The sequence below is a fragment of the Rhea americana genome, unplaced genomic scaffold (assembly GCF_003343005.1).
Source record: "Rhea americana isolate MKP2758 unplaced genomic scaffold, rheAme1 scaffold_4, whole genome shotgun sequence".
NCBI lineage: Eukaryota > Metazoa > Chordata > Aves > Rheiformes > Rheidae > Rhea > Rhea americana.
Window position 1 is genome coordinate 6,508,247 of NW_028186534.1, and position 2,870 is coordinate 6,511,116.

Below are 2,870 nucleotides of genomic sequence, written 5' to 3' on the forward strand. Positions count from 1 at the left end.
CACGCGGGGGGCGCAGGGATTTATATGGCCCAAGGGGGCCCCAGGCACCTAGCGGAGGCCTTGGGGAGAAAAGAAGGAGCCGTAGGGAGGAGGAAGGGGGGGGGCACGAGGGGAGAAAAAGCCCCCCAGAAGGCGCCCCTGCGCCCCGCGGCTGGCCCCTCCGCGCATCAGCGGAAAGTTGGGACTCGCGGAGGCTCCGCGCCTCACTTTGCGCCTTACCACTTGCAGCATCTGGGGGCTGCTCCTCGGAGTTGATGTGCTGCGGTTTCGCCTGCTTGCGTCGCGACATGGTGCACCAGCATCGGGAGCAAAATAGTAGCAATTATTTTCCTCTTCACAACAAATTCCTAGAGTTGGGAAATTACCCCCATTGGGCGGAATGCGCATGTCAGAGTAATTATGATTATCAATAATGCATTGCGATTTATCATGGGTCCCTGACAGCTGATTGGCCTGAGTCCAAGGGCTCACAGATTATTCAAATAAGGGCCATTGATCAGGGCGCCCAGGGGCACGCTGGGCCTTGTAGTCCCGGCCCGGCCCGGCCCGGCCCGGCCCGCCCGGGCGGCCACAAAGGCGGGCGCGCCGCGCGCGGGGCCGCGCCGCCGGCCGGATCCCTCCCTGGGAGTAAACAAACAAGCCGGGCTGCGGGGACGATACCTTTGTTATCTCACCTGCGCTTCTTATACTGTGCTTTAAAGTTTTTTTCTCCCCCCCCCCTTTTTTTTCCGGAAAGCAAGCAGAAGCCCGGGACAGTGCTTGCTCTTCCCTTTGTCGGGAGATGAGGTTGAAAAGGAAAGAGCACTGGCTGCCCAAGTGGGCGAAACTGGGGGTCTGCTGGAGGCTGATGCGGTGGCAAGTTGGGGGGGGGGGGCTTTTCAAAGCGGATCCACACAGCGTGCAGTTATGCCTCGCGTTGTTGCATTTGCTTAAAGACTTGTTTTAAATCTCACTTTCTGGGAGGCTGGGGAAAAAAAAGAACCAAGAGCGTTTTTAAAAGGAAGTAAAAAGGTTAAAAAAAAAAAACCAAAGATTTGTGTGAAAAAAACTTGAAGCAAGTGAAAAATAACACTTTGAAAGTGTTTGCAGAACACTGCAGAAGTACGTGATGGAATAATCTATGTTCAAACGCACCAGATGCAAGCGCTGCTCCGGCAGCCCCGCCTGGGTGGCCCCGGGGCTTGGTGGCACGCTGGAGGCAGCGCCCGGGTGGCTGGATGCGACCGCGGCGCCCAGCTCGGCTGAGGCTCCCGGTTAGGCTGCTCCGGAGCCCCTGAGCGTCGCTCAGCACGGGCACCCCCATCCCCTGCGGTCCCCGGGGAAGCGCAAGGGACCTTGCATAACCACAAGGCTCCGTGAAGATTAGGAGATGTGGATTGCAAAATCTTTTGTGGGAAAGATGGTGTCTCTTTGTTTTCCCGATGAACCCCTTCCAGGTCTATCTATCACAAATGAAGCGGATTGATGGAAGAAATTGGAGAGGAGGATCGATTTGGTGGGCAGGGCATTGGTTACGGGTTCAGGAGACCTAGGCTGAGTCCCAGGACTCAGTGCACCCTTGTGTGCATCAGCAGGCGATTTGTCACGGTCCGTGCCTCAGTTTCCCATTGGTAAAATGGGGACGATACTTTCCTAGCCGCAAGGCTGTCTGGAGGGAAAACATCCATCAGTGACTAYGTGGGGGGTTCAAAACCGTGATGTAGAGTGACAAAGCTGAATCTTAATAACTGGCAGGAAGAGAGAGGCAAGAAGCAATGGTTTATAAATGAGGTCACAGCAGTTGCCACAGGCCATTGCACAGCACTATGGTCTCCTGTGCACAGTTACTTCATCAGCATTTTAACTTGCCCAGCACCTGGGTTTCGTGCAGCATTTATTATATTCTGAAGTTTGTGCCTGTGAGCACAGCCACATCAAGTATTCACGTTGAGGACTGACTTTTTGTGGCTCTTCAGGAAGGGGGAGCTGTAGTTTGTATGGGACAGCCATGAAAAKATCTTAACGTTGGAGACCAAGGTAAACAGTGCATCATGATCTAATTAGTTATATATCCTCCTGGGGTTTTGTTTTGTTTTTATAGCATCTCTTAAGGGGTTTTATTTAGCTAAGGATAATACAAACCTTGGAAAAATCTTGCCGAGCAGAAGGTATCACCCTCCTCCTTGGACAATTATTGAACATGGAGGTCAGGGGACACATTTTGTTTTTCAGGGTACTTTCCTTGCTGTTTCCTCTGCAAGCATATAATTGCTTTACACACCCCTGCTCTTGATGCACTTGTATGCCAGACGTGAATGTCAAGAGAAACTCTGTATTTAGAATGCAGAATAAAAGAAATTAACAGGTATTTAAAATCACTCTGACCATTTTTATGTGGTGATTACTCCACCCCCATGTTGCCTAAGGAGCCTCTATATATTTGTTTGTTTAACCGGCAGTTTGATATGCTCTTTGTTCCCAAAGTGTGTCCCCAGGAAACAGACTGTTAAGCAAGATTGATACCGATTGATCCACAAATAGATATTTATATTGATGATTTTTCTCCTTTTACACTTGATATGCTCCGTATAACCAGCAGATTTTCATTTATTACACATACTGCTACCAACCCACACCAGTGAATTTATTAAACATTGCTTTATGTATCAAGCTGAGAGATAGACAGCCCTGTACAGTAGATCCATATTTAAAATAGCTAACTCGTGTAGCATTTGTTCTGAATTTAAAAGAATATATTATATGAAATCAATGGAAGTTTTGGTATTGATTTCGCAAGACCGGCTTTTCACTCAGTATGGCTCTGTCGCACTGAGAGCACGGAACTGATGTAGGAAAGTGTTAGTTTAAAATGAAAAACAAAACAAAACAAA

The 2,870-nt window shown here is 49.3% G+C and overlaps 1 protein-coding gene across 2 annotated transcripts in view; it reads right to left on the bottom strand.

Moving 5' to 3' along the window:
• SALL4 (spalt like transcription factor 4) overlaps nt 1-379 on the bottom strand; it is a 15,100-nt gene extending 14,721 nt beyond the window's left edge. For both annotated transcript variants that reach the window (XM_085314075.1, XM_085314072.1), the window contains exon 1: nt 220-379. In XM_085314075.1, coding sequence (XP_085170201.1) covers nt 220-289 — 70 coding nt within the window. In that variant the 5' untranslated portion in view covers nt 290-379. The remainder of the gene's footprint in view (nt 1-219) is intronic.
• Nucleotides 380-2,870: the final 2,491 nt, after the last annotated feature.